The sequence below is a fragment of the Microtus pennsylvanicus genome, chromosome 10 (assembly GCF_037038515.1).
Source record: "Microtus pennsylvanicus isolate mMicPen1 chromosome 10, mMicPen1.hap1, whole genome shotgun sequence".
In the NCBI taxonomy this organism is placed as follows: Eukaryota; Metazoa; Chordata; class Mammalia; order Rodentia; family Cricetidae; genus Microtus; species Microtus pennsylvanicus.
In genome coordinates, this window is record NC_134588.1 from 103,544,928 (window position 1) to 103,564,515 (window position 19,588).

The 19,588-nt window shown below is 42.9% G+C and overlaps 1 protein-coding gene across 3 annotated transcripts in view; it reads left to right on the forward strand.

Moving 5' to 3' along the window:
- Positions 1-19,588, forward strand: part of Rab3gap2 (RAB3 GTPase activating non-catalytic protein subunit 2) — an 87,562-nt gene that overhangs the window by 58,695 nt on the left and 9,279 nt on the right. For 2 of the 3 annotated variants that reach the window (XM_075989398.1, XM_075989400.1), the window contains 9 exons: positions 2,372-2,585; positions 3,858-3,955; positions 9,000-9,105; positions 10,562-10,722; positions 11,416-11,644; positions 14,292-14,465; positions 14,561-14,667; positions 17,707-17,773; positions 18,708-18,778. In XM_075989398.1, the coding sequence (XP_075845513.1) occupies positions 2,372-2,585; positions 3,858-3,955; positions 9,000-9,105; positions 10,562-10,722; positions 11,416-11,644; positions 14,292-14,465; positions 14,561-14,667; positions 17,707-17,773; positions 18,708-18,778 (1,227 nt within the window). The remainder of the gene's footprint in view (positions 1-2,371; positions 2,586-3,857; positions 3,956-8,999; positions 9,106-10,561; positions 10,723-11,415; positions 11,645-14,291; positions 14,466-14,560; positions 14,668-17,706; positions 17,774-18,707; positions 18,779-19,588) is intronic. The other variant, XM_075989399.1, reaches the window with a different exon arrangement.

The window sequence follows — 19,588 nt, forward strand, 5'->3', positions numbered from 1 at the left end:
ACAGCCATCTGCAGGCCTGCTTCTTCTCAGCCCTCTGCTGAGGAAAGACCTCCTTCCTGAAGACTTTCAGCCTGGTTCTCAGTGAGGGCCACACAGATTGAATTCTGGTAGTCTATGTGCTGGTGCATCCCCTGGTGACTTAAAGGGATCTTGACGGGGGCGCTGTAAGTGGTGGGCACCTCACCTCAAACCTTCAGTGAAGCGGGTAGGTTGGAGAGAATGCTAAATAATTTTTGGGGAGGATGGAGTTTTCTCTTTATAATTATTTTAATTTAATTAACCTTTTGGTTGTTTGTGCAATATATTTTGAATTATAATGCATCTTCCCCCAGAGTATTTTGTAGCTGGGATAAGAAAAAAGAAAAAGAAAAAAATTCTAACCGCTTTTAGTTTTGTAATTAAAAAGAAACAAAAAGCAAAGTTTGTCCTGAACCTTTTACAGATTTGTCATAACAGCATTAAACTGATTGAACAGGAAAAAAGGTATTTTGAAAAACTTCATAATAAAAATATTTTCAGTTTTCTGTTGTGACAAAACTGTAACTTTTCTTCTTGACTTTTCATATTATTATTGCTGTCTGTTTGTCTGTGAGTGTGGTGTGGACCTGCCATAGCTTATGTGGTGGGCAGAGTTCAACTGTCAACTGGAGTTGCTTCTCTCTGTCCTCCACGCGTTCCAGAGGCTGGACGCAGACCATCAGGCTTGTGGGGCAAGCACTTCTAGTTGCTGAGCTGTCTCACTGGCCATGTTTTAAAGAAAATAGAAGAAAGATTCTGCCAAGCTGGGCAGTGGTGGCACACACCTTTAATTCCAGCACTTGGGAGGAAGCAGAACTAGGCAGATCTCTGAGTTCAAGGCTAGCCTGGTCTACAGAGTGAGTTCTAGACAACCAGGGCTACACAGAGAAGCCCTGTCTCGAAAAACTAGGAAAAATAAAAAAGATTCTGCCAAACAAGAGGTCAGTTTTTCTGCATTGTTAACTAATGGCTGCTTGCTCTTTTGTGAATTATATACTGAAATAAAATTCTAAAATAGTCTATCTCATATCAAAGTGTTAAAGATAACTGTACTAAATATTGTCTGCGTTGTGTAAGACATCAAGTAGTGACAGTCCCTTTCAGTCTTCAGTATAGTGCAGTAGTTGCTCTAAGAAATACATGCAGAGTTTCCCTGAATGGAAACTAGAGAGATAGAGTGTCTGTCTTCCTCTCAGATGACTGTTCCCTAGTGTAGATTGCCCAGCCTGGAAGCCCCACCCATGTCTTCTGCTTATCGACGGCAGGTTTATTAAAATGATTTTAGTGATTTTTCAAGTCACCAATAATACTTGTTTAAAAATTAGTCTGTCTTATTGAAAGTTAAGTTTACATGTACAACTATATAAATAATTTTAAACTGAAAAATGAAAGAGTACATTATATCTTCTGGTTTTGGGGATTTTAGATTTTAACATTTTAGTAAAACACTCATAGTGGTGTTCTCTAGTTACCATGAAAAATTGTGAAAGCAGTTCTTTAGGATCAGACCATCTACCTCAGTAATTGTAAACACCAGGAACGTGCAAGTTGACGAGGGGGGCTTACAGGAAGAATTGCCTGCACAGTTCTTACGTTCTTCTCATCAAGAGCAAATGGTCTTGCATGTGCCCGGTAAAAGAGAATAACCAGGCATGATGTTACTGTCCTGGAGCTTCAGCTGCTTGGAGGGCTGAGAGAACATTGCAGTTCCAGATATAAAGGCACCATCTCAAAAAGACAAAAACAAAACAAAGCTGAATGTGTATGATTGTGGTTTTAATTGTGTAACACTCAGCGAAAGGTTTTCCTTGCTATGGCAGATTTACAGGGTTTTCAGAAAAAATGATGATATCATGTAGTGTGTCTTTATATGTCCTGTGTGAATTGGTTGAAAGATTGGCCAGTTCTAGTTGAGTTGTGACATCTTTGTGTCCCTGGTTGCAAAGAGGACCTATGAGCAAAGGTGCTGAGAATTATGTCTATGGTGTACCGGTCATGTTGCACAGAGACAAGCAGCCACATGGAAAACGAAGTTATACTTTTCATACTTGGATTATTTTCTATTTTATGATACATATTTATTAGGCCCCTAACTTTTAGAAGAGTATATAGTACTCTAAAGAAATCCCGAAAATGGCACTCTTAGTAGTATTTCTCAAGGTTAGTTTACATGTATAACACCATATTCATGAAATGTCATTCAAAACTAACATTTAAAACAGTACATTACCTCTGTTATATTTCATACTAATTTTTAAAGTTACCATTGCTCAACTACCTTGACTCTCAGATCCAATAAGGGGCTAGCTTTTGTAGCAATTCATAGAGACATGGCCTACTCTTACTGTTGAAGGACTTGGCTGTGTTGCTAAGACTGGACGATAAGGAACTGGTGAAGCTCCGGGCCTTATTAGAGAAGTACAAACACGAAAACACCAAGACCACTGTCCGGTTTTCTGAGGATGCAGACGGAGTGCTACCTGTCAAGACCTTCCTCGAATATCTAGAGTATGAGAAGGATGTGCTGAGCATAAAGAAGATAAGCGAAGAGGAGTATGTGGCTCTAGGTAGGTAACACCCTGTAATCTGCTCCGAATGCCCTCACTCTTGTACAGAAGAAGTCCTAGTGCAAGTGTACAGCAACTCGGTGTTTGCTTCTGTTTGAAATGCAATGACCAAATGATTCATTGTGGTCAGCAATGTATTCTGGGTACTCACATACCATTTCACACAAATTAAATTGTGTTAATAAGCCTTCTACAAAGGAAGTATTGGGGCTGAAGAGATGGCCCAGTCAGTAAAGTGATTGCTGTGCAAACTTAGGGACCATAGTTTGAAATCACAGCACCTATGTAAAAAGCCAGGCATGGTGGCATCTGCCTATAATCCTATCCCTGGAGAGACATAGAGAAGAGGATCCCCAGGACTCTCCGGTCACCTCATCTTGCCTAGCTAATGAACTGCATGTCCAGTGAGCAATCTATTTCAAAAAAAAGTGGGGAGCATTTGAAGAGACCTCCGACATTGACCCCTGGCTTCCACCCATTCACATGCATGTACAATGCACACAGGAGGCAATGTTAAGGCATAATGATTTGCCTTCTGTTCTCCTAAATCAATTAATTAAATTAATTCAGACATTAAGTTCTTTTCTTTCGGTGTTGAGACCTATAATCCCAGCACTCAGGAGGCAGAGGCAAAGGGGTCTCTGAGAGTTTGAAGCTGGCCTGGTCTACATGGTGATTTCCAAGGTCTATGTAGAAAGAACCCCTGGCAAACAAAACAAAATGTAGTAATATGGAGCGGCGGGGCTGCGTCCCCAACACCCCAGCCGCCTGCTCGGCTAGCTTTTGCCCCGAAATAACAACACACAAACTGTATTCATTTAATCACTGCTTGGCCCATTTCTATCTAAGCTAATTCTCACATATTAATTTAGCCCATTTCTAATCATCTGTGTAGCGCCCCTAGGTGCGCTTACCGGGAAGATTCCAGCCTCTGTCCATCCTGGGTCGGAGCTTCATAGTGTGCGTCTGCCTGGGAGCTGGGAGCATGGCGTCTCTCCGAGGCGTCTGCTCCCGAGAGGAGAGCTGTGGTGTCTGAGCTCACTTCCTCTTCCTCCCAGCGTTCTGTTCTGTTTACTCCACCTACCTATATTCTAACCAATAAAATGGGCCAAGGCAGTTCCTTTATTAGCCAATGACCTTCCTCCATCAACAAAACACTAAAAAATCGTTTTCTTTCATGCTGTCCTGCTGTTCTCCGATTCCAGTTTGCACTTAAGTAAGATTATTAATCTGAACATTCATCGTCTATAACATGCTTGTTTGTTTCACTAGGCAGTTTCTTTTTTTGGAAGTGTTTGCATGGAGAAAGCTCCACTGAGGATATGTGTCACACTCTGGAGTCTGCTGGACTTAGTCCTCAGCAGTTACTGGTAAGGGTTTCTTACTGAATCCTCTGCAAAAGTTACATAGATACGTTAAGTTTCAAATCATTATCTTTAGCATGTCAAGAACATACATAAAAACCTGAAATGAGGGGGCTGGAGAGATGGCTCAGTGGTTAAGAGCACTAACTGCTCTTCCACAGGTCGTGAGTTCAATTCCCAGCAACCGTATGATGGCTCATAACCATCTGTAATGAGATCTGGTACCCTTTTCTGGTGTGTGGGTATACATGGAAGCAAAATGTTGTATACATAATAAATAAATAAATCTTTTAAAAAAAACGGAAGTGATCAAAGAAAATTGTAATTTCCATATTAAGATTATGTTATCATAAATTTTCGGCCTTAAATATATAACTTAACAGGTGAATGCATTTACAGTAGATTTTGTTCATCAGTTGTTACATTAGAAAGAGATCTTAAAAAACTTCTCTAAAATGTGTATAATATTGTCAGTGTTTTCCAGCTTTAAATATTGGAGAATAGAATCTTTACACACATGTGAAACAGAAGAGTCATCCAATATGAAAACTAAAATACAAAGAGGAAGGAAGTTACTCATCATCCTCAGCGCTCCTTCCTTACTGCCTCCTGCTCATGCACACATTCACACAGCACACAGCTCAGGTTTTAGCCAGCATTTGGACATCCTCCCCCTGTGAGCTTACTCATTATGTCGAGTGGACTTTTACTGAACATTTAGAAGTCCTTTAAAGATGGGTTCTTTCTGCTAGTCTGTGAAAGCATGCACCTCAGGAGATAAGACAGTTAAAATTACACATGGATATCAGTAAGAAAATGTGTTTTAGTAAGTGAAGTTTTAAGCAAACTTTTTCTTTATTGTGTACTTTGCAATAATAAAAACAATGAACCACTGAGAAACACATTGTAACTTTTCCTTAAGGAAAATATAGGAAGAGGGAAAAGGCCAATTTTTAAAAGATACAAACTAGCCAGGCGGTGATGGCACACACCTGATTAACAAGCACTTGTGAGGCAGAGGCAGGCGGATCTCTGAGTTCGAGGCCAGTATGGTTTACAAGAACTAGTTCCTGGACAGCTTAGGACAAAGAGAAACATTGTCTCAGGAAAACAAACAAACAAAAGATACAAGCTGGGGTTTCTGTGTAACCTTTGTGAAATAGCATAATGACCAGGGGTCTTGTTCTGATACTTGGTTCTCTTGCTTGTAGTGATGACTGATCAGAACTATTCACACTCTAAAACTGCATGATAAGGCTCCCACCCAAACACGTCGAGGCAGAAGCAAGCAAATCTCTTGAGTTCGATGCCAGCTTAGTCTCCAAAGTGAGGTCTAAGACAGCCAGGACTACACTGTGTGTCTTGGAAAACAAAACAGAACAGAAAAAAAATTGCATACACACATACACAAATACATGCATTGTAACAAATGAAATCTGAGCAGATTTTACCAATGTTAGTTTCTTGGTTGTGAATTTGGGTAAGATATTAACATTAAGGGACATGATAGGAAGGGCTCCTGAGATGTCGCTATGTCTGCCTATTTGCTTCTCTTCCCCTTTTTACATGTACCTGTGTGTGTCTACACGCACATGCATGAGTCCTGTGGAGTACCAAAAGTGATGTCAGATGTCTTCCTCACTAGCAGTCCACTTTATTATTATCACGACCAAATTGGCAGTGCTTCCGAAATAGAAGCCCGTGAGAAAGGGGTTCAGATGGAGCTGTTGGAAGGAAGGCTTGTTAGTTGACATTGTGTATTCAGGAACAACAAAATTTATTGTCTGCATTTCCATTTAACACATAATATGTAACCACTTTATTAGAATTATATTCATGAAAGTGCATGCATGTAATCTTAGCAACTCAGGAAGCTGAGGCAAGATGGCCATGAGTTTGAGACTAGCCTGAATATACAGTGAGATATTCTCTCATGGCAAAACATAAAAGGAGGAGTTCACAGTAGAGAGAGGAGTCTCGGCCGCAGGGTGGGGGAAGGAAAGAAAAAAAATTAATTTAAGAAGGAATTTCAGGTAAGTGTGAAAACATAGTATGCTATAATACCATCTTCTCGGGGAGAGGAAGCAGGACCACAAATTTCAGGCCTGCCAGGGCTGTGGATATTCAGCCTTAACTCAATAAGGCTCTGTCCCAAAATTTAAAAAACAAAATGAAGGCTAGGGAATCAGTTCCATAGTAAAGTGAATGCCTGGAATGTGCAAAGGCCCTGGTGCTGTGAAGAGAGGGGAGGAGAGGCTTAGATGTATTTGTTTCCAGGCGTTTACATTCAGTTTAGTTACTGTATAGCTGTGTTAGCATGCTCGTGTTTTCAGAACAGTTATGGCTTTATCAAGTTCCGGTTGTGTTCAGGAAGGACTAGAAAATGCAGCTCAGGGGAAAGACTGACCAGTAGTGCCCTGTGTAGGAAGACGAGACTCGGAGATGGTGTCTTGGCAGTCCTGATTCCTTTGAATGCAGGAGTAAAGTAAAGGGTACTGATGGAAAAGTGTGAGCTCGTTGGCATTGGAACCATGGGATTTCTATTTCCTTCTTAGATATTAACTAATAGAATGAAAGAGTTCTCTAAATTTTATAGTCTATGCTGCTCCTAATCAGTTACCCCGGCATTATCTCATGACAATCTGTTTATGGAATAGGATAGTTCATATGTGTGGATTCATGCTATCATGTTCAGATCATGCATGGTGCATTCCTATGCTTTGCTGGCTTGGACTGTCCTCCTTTGTGTTCACTTGGTAGTTACTTTTCTGTTGTGGGTATCAGCATGTGTTCCTATGTGCTAATTTGTCTCTGCATTTTGATTGTCCCTGAAGTTTAGAGTATTTTTCTGTTGTGTTTCTAAATTTATGTTCTGGTCTGATGAGAACTCATCTGTATTTTGTACTGATCCACGTTTGAAAAAAGCTTAGCTGTTAGGAAATCTTAAGATTATTTTTAAAAAGAGAAGAACCATTTTAGTGTGTGAACAAAGGCCAGCTTTGGGCAAGAGGTGGAGGATACTGGCTCAGGGAGAACTGGGAAGGAGACAGTTTTGCGTTTGCTCAGAATTTGCTGTAGGCATGGGTGGGGTCAGTGGCAAGGAAAGTGGAGGAGGTCACAGTTTGAAGACAAGCTATTAGTGTGTTTAGCCTAGCTGTCTTCATTGAAAGTAATCTTGGCTTGCCACTTCAATTGTCATCTTGAACTTTTTTAGTTAACGGAGGCATAAACCTAACTTGGAGAGACTTTAAATCTTTTAAGTATATTTAAAAACATGATGCATTTTGTTTCTTTGTGGGGGCAGGATGGAGTGAGAGAGTCTTGCAGTGTAGTATAGACAGGTCTGGAACTCAGGACCCCCCTGCTTCTGCCTCGTAAGTGCAGGGTGACGGCCATGTACCACCATTCAGCTGCAGACATGCTGTCCTTCTGGTAAACTCTGGTCACACATTTTATAACAACCAATAGGTACATGTAGTAGCAACAGAATGATGAGCCTGAAGGTAGTGAGTGCTTCCCTTTGCTTCCCAGCACATGCACACAGGCAGGAAACAACGAGATGGTTCTCTGGCTGAGAACAAGTTTGTTGGTTATGAATAATGGTTGTGTGAAGTTGGGGGTGGTCTAAAGCAGAGCGGAGACCCTTGATACTCAGGGTAAGACATTTTTAGGGACTCAGCAGTGTGCTGGGTCACCAATGGTAGAAGTACCATGTTAGAATATGATCTTAGTTCTGTAAAGCCCCTCCCATCACATCAGCCAGGGACAGAAGAGTAGATGGTTTATGTGGCTATTAGCATTTGCCACTGCTTTATGAGCATGAGGAGAATGAGGGCAGAGTTGGAGTTTTTAAAGTTCTTGTGTAAGCTAGGAAGGAGCTGAACGGGAAAGGCAGAGAAAGTGGATTTCACATTAAAGAGAGAAAGCAAGTGAGTGATTTCATAGATGTAAAAGTTACATACATGTGCAGATTTAAACCTTTTTAAAGAAAGAAATGAGAATATCTGAGTTAGTTGTAGACTAAAGTTCTAACTCTGTATGTGCATGGTGCTGGAAGTTACGGACTCTGTCCACATTTTCTGAAATGTGCGTGGCTATTCCTGCCACAGGGGTTGTTGTTAAGTCAAATGAGGTAATATAATGCCAGCCGCTGTATGTGGTTCCTAGCCGAGTCATCTCATGTCATGTGTAAACTCATCTCCTTCACACAGCACCTCAGCTCCTCGCCCTCCCTTTCTGAACGTACTGTGAACTAATACATTTAAACCAACAGCTTTTAGAGCTCTTCCTGTGTAAAGCTACTGTAATTTTATAAGTAGCCAAGGTGCTGCATAGAAACCAGCGCTCACAGAGGTGACGCTGCTAGACCAGCGCTCACAAAGGTGACGCTCTGCTAGACCAGCGCTCACAGAGGTGACGCTGTGCTAGACCGGCCCTCACAGAGGTGACGCTGTGCTAGACCAGCGCTCACAGAGGTGACTCTGCTAGACCAGCGCTCATAGAGGTGACGCTGTGCTAGACCAGCGCTCACAGAGGTGACACTGTTCTCTTCAAATTTTCATCAAATAAGCTGCACATATCTTAAAGTGGTTTTGTTTACAGTGTGTATTTCAGAACTTGTTAGGAATTCTAGAATAGGAATTTGGTGGCTTATACTTATTCCCCTTCACCGTGTCCCTATGTCTTTGGCCAAAGCAAGAGCAGCAAAGCCCCTCCCTATGTCTCCTTTCAGTACCTGTGTCTAGCACTTACTCTGCAGGTGAATGTCACATTGGTGTCCTTCCTGGCAGTGTTCTCCTTAACTGTGGCTTAGATTGGAAGACAGAATATGTAACCTAAGAGGAGGTGGGGGTGGGAGTCAGGTGCCCAGCAGATGTTGAGAATCTCTTAGGTAGACAGTGTACCTCACTGTGATCCCACATTGCGTGATAGAGCAAGCACCCAGCCAGATAGCTGCGTCAGCGTGTACACATGCACATGGTAGGAAACTGTAAAATCTCCCCTTTGTTAAATATTATTTAGGCTGAAATATATTTTTATTTTATTTTAGTCTCTGCTCCTAAGTGTTTGGCTTTCGAAGGAAAAAGATATTTTGGACAAACCACAGTCTGTCTGCTGTCTTCATACCATGCTGTCCCTACTGAGCAAGATGAAAGGTAGGATACGGTGCGTTTCATGGGCCCGTGTTCTCAGGGTTTCCACTCCAAGGGTAGGATACGGTGCGTTTCATGGGCCCGTGTTCTCAGGGTTTCCACTCCAAGGCTCTGAAACAAAACGCTGTGTTTGAAATACCACACAAAGGCAGACTACAATGTAGAAAAGGTTTCAGTGGGTGTGAAGCTAAGAGGATCCTTTGTACATATGAGGCCTGGGTTTGCATCCTTGCCTCTGTGGCAGTATTGCTGTAGAAGTCTTCATGCACTGGTCAGAAATTTGCTGTGCATTTGTGATGTTCTTTCATACAGGACAGTGGAATTCTGCTATCAGAAGATGTAACTTCATTGGGAAATGGTCTTTGGTAGAAATAATATTTTGGTAGGAAAAGTGTCTTCGTGTTTAAGAACACTCATTGCTCTTCTAGAGGAGCTAGGTTCATTCCCAGCACCCACATGGTGGCTCACAACTGTCTGTAACTCCACTTCCAGGGGACCTATTGCCCTCTTGTGGCTTCTGTGGGCTCCAGACATACATGTGGTACACAGATATACATGCAAACAAAAAACCCATACATATAAAGAAAACAGTAAAAATGTTCTCTAAAAGTATATATCCTCCCCATTATTCCTTTTTAGTAATGATGAAAATACTTCAAATAAGAGTTTGGGGCCTGGCAGTGGTGGCACATACCTTTAATCCCAGCGCTCAGGAGGCAGAGGCAGACAGATCTCTGAATTCAAGGCCAGCTTAATCTACAGAGTGAATTCCAGGACAGTCAGGGCTGTTACATGGAGATACCCCGTCTCAAAATAATAACAACAACCACCCTCTCTCCCTCCCCCCAAAAAACAAAACGAACAAACAATCCAAGGGTTTGGTATTGATTCAAGAAATAGCATGATGAACAGTATAAAGGAATGGAAGATAAATGTTCTAAATAAAATCAGTTGCAGTGTCTTGGAGTTTTCATTGCTGTGATAAAGACAATGATCAGAAGCAACTTGAGAAGGAAAGGGTTTATTTTTTTCTTCTAATTCCAGGTGTCACTAAGGAGGTCAGTGAACCTCCATTCCTGGAGACAGAACTGAAGCAGAGACTGGAGGAGTGTAGCCTGCTGGCTTGCTCTCCATGCTCACTCGCCCTGCTTTCTATACAACTCAGGACCACCTACCCAGGGGTAGCCCCACCCTCAGTGTGCTGGGTCCTCTGCCATCAACCACTAATCACGAAAATGCTGTACAGGCTTGCCTACAGGCTGAGCTCCTTTCTCTCAGATGACTCTAGCTTGTCATAAAAACCCAGTTGGCACATGATATTAATCTTCTAGTGCATTTAGAAATATGCAGGTGCATCTTTGACAGATTTAGTTTAAACGTAAAAGATGAAACCCATGAACTACGCCCCCAAACAGACAGGGTAAGATTTTACCTTCTGCTTTTCTTCTTGTCTGTGCAGTGGCCATTGATGAGACATGGGATTCTCAGTCTGTGTCCCCTTGGTGGCAGCAGATGCGCATGGCCTGTATTCAGTCGGAGAACAATGGAGCTGCCCTGCTGTCTGCACACGTTGGGCATTCTGTTGCTGCCCAGATGTCCAGCAATTCTACAGATAAGAGAGTGAGTGGGCAGCTTGCGGAGGCACTCTGGCTGATGGGGGCTTTCCATGCTTGGGTAGATAACTTGCAGTGCTCTGGAGCATCTAGAATGTGGGATGTGTGAGGAACTTGAAATAACAGGTAATGGACGGTGATGCATTTCTCATGAAGAGGTCAGGGCCACACTGGACCGCTTCTTGGGTTTATTTGGGTTTGTCTCCATCCTCCTCTTACACACCAGACACTGAGTCAGATGAACGAGCACTTTACCAGACACCTGATTGGGTCTGGAGTGGTTTCCTATAAACATTGTCAGTCCTGGAAGTTATGGGCAAAGTGTACCAGATTGAGGTGTTTACAGTGTTAGATAGAGTTAGCTGGTACATTCTGTCAACGTCCTAAGCAGAGCAGCCCTTGCTTCTAGAGACCAGAAGACTCTTTAAGATGCCCACCGACTGAGCCTGACCTATTACCACAGGACCTCTTCTAAATGTCCTGAGTATCCATCTCCTCCAGTCAAGTATTAAATCTATAAAATTACGTCTCTGTTGCTTTCATTTAAGTTAATGCTATTCAGAGTCTTTGTCAGGCAACTGGGGTGTGGCTCAGTATTAGAGCACTTGCCCAGCATATGTAAGGGCATGGGTTTGATCCCCAGAAAATGAAATGAAAACAAATGTATTGCCCAAAGTGTGAGCAGGATACTTTTTCTCAGTTTTCCCAGACAGCTTTGGGTGCTGATGCAGAAGCCCTCACAGACTCCTGGGAAGCCCTTTCTCTTGACACCGAGTACTGGAAGCTCCTGCTAAAGCAGCTGGAAGACTGCCTCATCCTCCAGACCCTGCTCCATAGCAAGGCCAGTCCTCCAGCTGCCAAAGTATCATCGCCACAGACAGAGCCACTTCCAAGGCTTTCTGTGAAGAAACTGTTAGAAGGAGGAAAAGGTGAGCTGAAGCCGTGACTGTTTGCATGCACACACATGATTCTGAGTACATATTCACTTGTTCATGAAGTGACATATTTATGAGACTCCCATCCTGCTCCCAGGTCCCACCTCACCCACTCGTGGACACTTGAGTCTTGCTCATGGTCAAAGTGTCCTCCAGGAGACCGTTCCCAAACAGCCTTCTCCTCCTCTCCTGATCTCCTTAGAGCTAATAGTGTCATCTCTTCCTCTCTTTGTTCCCCTTTGTGTTTCTAAATTTCCCTGAAGTGCATGTTTTACGTGCCACATAGTAGTCATGCGTATTTATGAGATACAGTGTGACATTTTAATACGTTTATGCATCATTAGTTCTGACTCATTATGTAGCTGTTTGTCACTGTTTTGTGTCAGGAGCACTAAAAGTCCTCTCTGGTATCTGTTTTGAATGTTCAGTTAGTGTCCCTGCTGCACTGGGGACCAGAAGTTACTCACCCGTCCAGAGGCACCCTAGTATCTACCATCCTCTCTCCTTCTTTCTCCCTGCATTCTCCTTGGCCTCTGCTCATTGCTCTTCCACCCTCTCCTCCTATGAGAGTAACTGTAGTTTCCACATGTAAGCGAGAACGTTCAGCACTGTCCTCGTCTCTGATGCATTACTTTCTATTGACCTACAGCCATTATGGTTTGGGGGCATAAGAACCTTTGTTTCAGTTGTCTCCGAGAACAGCCCATTCTCCTTACCAGAGGCCCTGTTAGGCACTTGATATCGGAATATTATCTCAAATGCTTCTAGACCTTTACATTTTGTTTATTTAATGCATGAGTGTGTGTGCATGCATGCGTGTACTGGTACATGTACTTAAAGATACATGGACTTTGTGTGTATGCATGGAGGCCAGGAGAGGGTGTCAGGGTCTTTCTATTCCTTTGAGGCAGGGTCTCTTTCCAAGCCTGGGGTTCAAATTTTCTAGGTTAGGTTGGAAGGCAGGAAGAGCCAGGGATCCTTCAGTCTCTGCCCACCTTAGAGATGGGCTTACAGGGGTGTGCTGCCTGCTTCTTTTGTTACATGGGCAATAGGCTCTGTACTCTGGGCCTCATAATTGTGACGTACTTATGAGATCTCCCCAGCCCTGTAAGTATAGATTGTTACTTCTTAACTTGCTTTCTCATTTTTTATAAAGATTTGTGATTTTTTTAATTGTAAATTTCCTCTATACCATATTGTCCCCTAATGAATGATGTTGAGGTATACCTTTGTGATATTAACCCAAGAAATGCAGTCAGGGGTATAATTCCAGAGTAACACTTTAAGATAGTTCAGAAGCTAGAGATGAAGTTCAGTCTCCCAGCACCCTCTTCACAGATGATGGTGAGTTTACTATGAAGCATTATTTTTATGGGAAACTGTTTGAATCAAAATAAGAGGTAAGCCAGGCATGGTGGCATACACGTTAGTCCCAGCTATTGTGGAAGCAGGTGGGGGAATGAACATTTGAGCTAATAAATTTCAAACTGGTTCTCGTGGGCATTACTCACACCTGCTCCCTACCCCTAAAGATAGGAAGTTTAGGGTAAAAGTTAGTGTATACCATTTTTAAATTTTAAATTTTATTCTAGGTGATAAACAGAATTTTTCACATGTCTTGATATTTTCACCTGGCACTTAAAATTTTTTGTATTCTCTCACTGAGTAAAATGTGAATTATGGCTAAATTTTGCCCATAGATATTTTATCTAGCAACATTAGGTGTACACTAGATGTGATCTGGGGTGGTTGGGGTCACTTTGGCAGGACTCTATGTAAGAGTGCTTGCTGCCAGCCATGAGTCCCTGAGTGCAAATCCTCGGAACTCACTTGAAAAGCCAAGTGTGGCTGTGCACATTTTAACCACAGCACTCTGGGGCAGGCAGACAGACTGCAGTTCGCTGCCATCCTGGATCCAGGTTCAGTGAGAGACTGTCTCAAGTGATTGAGGCAGAGTAACAGCAGGACACCGCCATCCTCCTCTGACGTCATGTGTGCGTTTGTGTACACATGTACAGACACATTTGCATTTAAGTCATGTGGGGGTAGGCATTAGTTCCGTTGAAAGAGCGATTGTCTGACATGCACAGTTCTGGGCTTAATCCCAGCACCTTGAAACTAGGTGTGCTGGCATATACTTGCCCCATCACCTTAGAGGTGGGGGTAATAGCATCAGAAGTTCAAGGTCCATCCTTAGCTACATGATGGGTTTGAAGCCAGCCTGACGTAAGATTCTTTTTAAACCCAAAAAATAAAGAAAAAAGAATTCTTTTTTTAAAAAAAATAGTAATTTCCTCATCTGTGTCTGGTATACTATATTTGAATTTATGGACCTGGAAAGTGTACAGCATATAGTATTGGCACATGTTCATTATATTTATTTAAGATTGCTCTCAGTGTAGAAGTGTGCCCCCAGATAGCAGCTGTCTTGCTTGCCCTCCCAAGTTGGATGATGTGTATTAACACTGCTGTGAGTCTCATGTTCTTCGGTATCAGCTTCGGTTGATTCATAGCTGGATGTGGTGTGTATCTCTGGTCTTGAGGGAATATCCAGCATACTCTGTATTTGGCTCCATTTAATACATTGCTTGCTACTCAGATTTTACCAGATTTCTTTTTCTTTCTTATCTTATACCTGTAGGTGGTGTTGCAGACAGTGTAGCCAAGTGGATATTTAAACAGGACCTCAGCCCTGAATTGTTGAAATGTGCCAACCAAGAAAGAGATTCAGAAAACCCAGATGAACCCAAAGAAGGTATTGCGCGAAGTTTCCTTGAGGTGCGAGAGGTGCAGATAGACCTAGGAGCCATACCAGGTGACACCCAAATAAAGAGCATTACGAGATTCGGGGTGGAGTGACGTAGCCATGTTCTCGTTACTGACGATGCTGTTACCCTCTGTGTCTTTCAGACTTGCTGCGTTTAGCCTATGAGCAGTTCCCGTGTAGCCTTGAGCTTGACGTGCTGCATGCACACTGCTGCTGGGAGTATGTTGTTCAGTGGAATAAAGACCCAGAGGTGCGTCCTCGCTGTCTGCTGATTGTGTCTGCACACCTGTACCCGGGCCAGGCTTGTCCTGGAGCTCACTAAACACTTGCCTTTACCTTGTGCCTGTCCTAGTAGCTGTGCTAATGCTCTTCACACATTGCCCTGTATGTATGTGTGTGGCAGTACTGAGTGTTGAACCTATAGCTTCCTGTTTGCTAGCTATAGCCTCAGCCCCTTTAAACTTATTTCCTGGAGACGGGATCTTGTTAAGTTACCTTTACTAGCATTGAACTCGGGACTTTCCTGAGTAGTGAGCAATGTGCACAGCAGTCAGTGGCCAGCTGTGTTCTGAAGTGACCTCAGTGGTGCTTCGTTCAGATTCTAGGAGTTTGGTCCTCATTCTAGTTCCAGCCCCCCTTTTCATTGACTGGAAACATGGTTGAAGACTGACCATAATTGGTACTTTGCTGTGGGGACTCAGTGAGGAGGTGACGGAGGAATATGAACAGGATTCCCATCCTGGCACCAGGGTTTGGCTAAGTTACCAAGGACAAGTCTATTACTTAAATCACTCTTAGTGTGTTCTCTTAATACATAACACCATTACATATTAAAGAGCCTTTATTAGGGGGAGGAAGGATGTCCTATTGTAGCAGTGTGAGTCAATTCACCTTTGAATGCAACCTGAGATAAAGACCTCAAAGAAAAAATTTGGATTCCAGAGGAGTCATTTACAAGAATCCTTATGAGGGAGCTTGAGTGAAGGAGGTAGCAAAGGAAATGGCTACAAGATGCTCTCATGTCTTGTTTCATCTTGGTGTCAAGCCTGAAGGATTGAAGGATTGATCCCTTCCTTAAATGGCTGGAGTGGTGGCCAATTGTAAATCAGCCATGGAGTTGGGATCCAAAGCCAGGCTTGAAGCCACTCTGAGGGTACTTCCAGACCAAAGTGCCCACGGAAAGATTGTGACCCTAAGGGTGTGGGAAATGAGGCCTTGTCGGCGAGCTGAGAGGCCCACAAGGCTAACCTTGGACACGAGTTGGCAATGTACATAGTAGGGCTGTTCCTGGGTTATCGTTCTTATCCAAAGGTAAGGAAAGTGGTAACCATAGACACTACAGCCATCAGACATGAGGCTGCCATTAGGCCCTTGACTTTGACTTTACCAAGATGGCACATAGTATTAGGCTGGTGCCATTTCATGCAGAAATGCAGGAGGAAATCAAAAGTGTACTTGTTAGAGCTCACTGAGGACAAGGACAAAGCACACAGCTTCAGGTAAGGAGAGAGCCTGTGTTCCCGACCCGACTGGGGGCAGGCAGTGCAGTCCTGTGCTAAGAGGAAGTGAACATTACAGCATCTGGTTCTGCTCACAGAGTTGGCTCAATTGCCTTTGTGCCCTGTTGCCAATCCTTCCGGCTAATCCTAGTTACAGCACACAGCTGGCATGACCTTGGGTAACATCCCTGAGCCCATTGTCAAAATTTCTTCCTAAATGAGAATATTTTATGGTAGCAGTCATCTTGAGGCATAGAGAAAGTGGCCCCGTTAGTGTAATCATTGGCCCCTCCTAGGATGGTTTGAATAATGGCTGTCTTGTTTGTGTGGTTTTCTCGTTAACTTAACACATTACACCCCATCCCAACTTCAACACTACACCTACATCTACCTTTAATTTTAAATTAAATTATATTTGGAGACTTTGCAGTATCAACATGTGTGGGACAGTAGTGATGGGGACTTCAAGTGGTTTTAGCCAACCCAACATCTGGATGATTTTGTGAGCATTACATGCTAATATGTGAATTTGAGAATATCAGCCTTTGTGATAACACAGATAGATGGCTTTTAAGCCTTCCCTCTGGCATTTCCTGGTCCCTCGCTCTAATTCTTCTGTCCTTACCATTTACTCCTGACACTCTGATGTGCTCGCTTTCATATTGCCTAGCTCCCTCACTAGACTCTACCCTCAGTAAAGACCAGGATTTGGGTCCATTTTGTTCAGTGCGGTTTCCCGGGACCTTAAATAGGTTTCATGCATAGTAGCTGCTCCAAATTTGTTGCATAATGGTTGTTTGCAAAAAGAAACTAAGTTTTCATGCTTGTGAAATTCAAGTAAGTATTGCATGTAGAGAACACGTGTGTGGTATAGAGATTGCAGAGAACGTGAATCTCCCTGTCAGCATGGCCTGGCGTGTATCTAGAAATTAATCACTAATTAGATAATGAAATGATTAAAGTTATCTCATCAGAAGTTATTTTTACCTAATTCACAGATATCTTTGGGTTTTATTTTCTTTTCCCTCTTTCTTATTTGTTTGTTTGAATAAGGGTTAGCTATATAGCTTAGCTTAGAATTCCATTTTTAGCTTTTGTGGTCTAGAATTCATGGCCTTTCTGCTTCTAACAATTTCTTTTTGTTTGCTTACTTGTTTGTTTTTGAAGCAGGGTCTAACTGTGTAGCCCTGGCTGTCCTCCAACTCACTGTGTAGACCAGGCTGGCTTCAAACTCACAGAAATCCACCTGCCTCTGCCTCCTGAGTTCTAGGATTAAAGGTGTGCACCACTATACCTAGTGACTGCTGCTTTGGCTGTGGTAATGGTGCTGATGCTTCTTCCTTTTCCTCCTCTTCCTCCTCCTTCATGCATGTCTGTGTACTAAATGTGTGCCCAGTACCCTTGGAGATTAGTAGAGATAATCGTCAGCCATCCTGTGGGTCCTCTGCAAGAGCAGCGGTGCTCTTAACCACTGAACCATCTCTCTAGCCCCTTGGCCAAATTCTTAAGTAGATTTATGCAGAAAATTTAGTAAGACGTCTCAGTGGGGGCGGAAGGGGTGGCTTGGTGGACCTGAGTTCAGTTCTCAGCACACTAGTCTGGATGCTCACTCGTGCCTGTAACTCCAGCGTCAGGGATCTGATATCCTCCTCCAGCTCTGCAGGCGTCCTCTCACACACAGTGTTCACTCATCACAGACACACGCATAAGTAAAAGTAAATCTTAAAAAGGTTTTCATTGATGTCAAATAACCTTTCTTTTTTCTTTGTTCTTTTTTTTTTTTTCTCAAGGAAGCACGCTTTCTGGTTAGGTCCATAGAACACTTGAAGCACATTCTTAATGCTCATGTTCAAAACGGTGAGTAGCAGATGTTAGCCCTCATGGACTCATGGGGCCCCTGCCATGATAGGACATGAACTGTCAAGCTGACATCCTCCACCAGCGCCTGGCTCTTGCCCTTGTAACTGCTTCCTTCCAGGACTGTAGAGCACTACTGCTGGTTGCCAGCTGCTTTGCTATGTAAAGAAATGCTCAGGTTTTGTTCTTGTTTGCTCAGTTGAGTTCTTTAAATATTTTTAATGTTTTAAAGTACTTTTTTGTCTTTTGGGGAGTGGGTGTTTGTTTTCCTCGTGCAGTAAGGCCTCTTGTTGCCCAGGCCACCCTTGAGCTCCTGACCCTCACAAAGGCTGGCATTACAGGCATGAGCTACCACATCTGGCTACCTGGATGTACTTTTAATATTTCATTATTTTAATGTTTTTACATAAGAATGAAGCTGTCCTCAATAATGTATTCCTGTCTTTAATGATGAGTTTCTGAGATGTGCTGGGAGACCAGCAGGTATCATGTTAACAGACGTTTCCACATCACTGTCTCAGCCAGTGTGTGCTCCCTTTGTTTCAGACTCTCACCAAAGCTTGAGAGCTAGGAGTGCTAATCCATAGCAGTAGCTGAGCCATGTGCGAGGCCCCGTATCCCACCCCAGCACACCTCCCCTCCCCCACCCCTCCACCCCGCACAGCCCCCAGCACAGCAAAACAAGCAATCAAACCTTCAAAGCCTTTCTGGCGGCTGTGTGATGTTATGATGATATTGATGATGCTATTTTTTCCTTGTGATACAAGTTTTATACTTATGCTTAAAGCTATACTCCTCTGTTCACTTATTCTTTTATTAAAAATGAAAATTCTGTATAAGATGCAAGAAGTAATATGTAAATAAACTTGGGGATGAGAGATGTCTGATGAAGTTACATCTGTAACACTCTGTTCTTATTTCATTTGCTGTCTAGGTATCGCGTTGATGATGTGGAATACATTCTTAGTTAAAAGGTTTTCTGCTGCCACCTACTTGATGGATAAGGTGAGGTGATGTTAATTGTCTCGTACTTCTTAACTAGTTCCCTTAATTTATTGATATTAGAAAGATTGTTCACACTGGGGTGTGTGGACAGTTGACAGACTGTTTCTGGTTGTCTGATAGCGTGGTTTAGTTTTGCTGGCTTAAATGTACTTCTGAGGGCTAGCATTGTGTGTGTGTGTGTGTATGTGTGTGTACTTGTGTATATTTGAGATTATAAGAAAATTACATCATTAACCGCCCTTTCTTTTTTCCTTCCAGCTCCTCCCATGCACACACATCCTCGATGTCTTTCAAATTCATGACCACTTTTTCTTTGATCATTGTTACATATATACACATATAAACATATGAGTCCAACCTGCTCAGACCATATAATGTCGTTGTTGTGTGTATATGTTTTCAGAGCTGACTATTAGGTATTGGATAACCAATTGGTGTGCTCTTTTCTGGGGAAGCTACTTCTTCCACTCTCATTATTCCTTAGTTGCCCATAGCTCTTTGTCTGTGTTGAGGCCGCATGAGCTCTTCCTCTTCCACATTAGCACGTCTGTTGTGACGTCCTTATTCAGCTCATATTTAGACAGCAGTGCTGGTGAGACTTCATGGGCGTAGCTTTTCTGATGTTTCTAGGAGAAACACTCGCAGCAAACTCCCTTTTCCCGTCTCTTACAATCTTACAGCTCTCTCTTCTGCAGTGGTCTCTGAGCCTCGGGTGACTGACCTCTGCATTTGACTGGATGTAATTTTCTGTAGTGGGCTCTGTCTGTTGCACAGAGAAGTGTACTCAAATGGAAAGAACTAGCTTGTCTG